The 389-nt window shown below is 46.5% G+C and overlaps 1 protein-coding gene across 1 annotated transcript; it reads left to right on the top strand.

Moving 5' to 3' along the window:
- Positions 1 to 17: 17 nt before the first annotated feature.
- T265_12389 (hypothetical protein) lies at positions 18 to 317 on the top strand (the record flags this gene model as incomplete). The annotated part of the gene is made up of 1 exon (XM_009179950.1): positions 18 to 317. One exon carries the CDS (start codon positions 18 to 20, stop codon positions 315 to 317), a length of 300 nt encoding a protein of 99 aa, XP_009178214.1.
- Between the last annotated feature and the right edge of the window lie 72 nt (positions 318 to 389).

The raw sequence follows: 389 nt of genomic DNA, 5'->3' as shown, positions 1-389 counted from the left end.
CTTTTTAACTGCGCATTATGCCACTTTCTCAGATTCATGAATTCGTCGAACAAATCAATCAAATGAAAGTTCACCGAGAGTTTTATCTCGAATTCAGCCGTGATCCACAAGCGTTCATTTCTCGCTGGCTAGCTAGTCAAGCCAGGGACTACTGGGTTATGACCGATGCCACCCCGGGACATCCGGAAGAGGAACGTCGTGCGGAGTTCTACCACGCGCCCTGGACTCAAGAAGCAGTAATGCGTTACTTCTACAATCGAGTAGGTTTATTTCGTATCATTCCTGGTGACCCTGGACAAGGAATAAGCATGACATGACAGTTCAGTGTAGGATTCATCTGACCAACCTGTATAATCCGAAAAGACTCACCCTTTGAAGAGCTGTCTTGG

The sequence above is a fragment of the Opisthorchis viverrini genome (genome assembly GCF_000715545.1).
Source record: "Opisthorchis viverrini unplaced genomic scaffold scaffold27430, whole genome shotgun sequence".
NCBI classification, from domain to species: domain Eukaryota; kingdom Metazoa; phylum Platyhelminthes; class Trematoda; order Opisthorchiida; family Opisthorchiidae; genus Opisthorchis; species Opisthorchis viverrini.
This window is presented reverse-complemented; position numbering and strand designations above follow the sequence as displayed.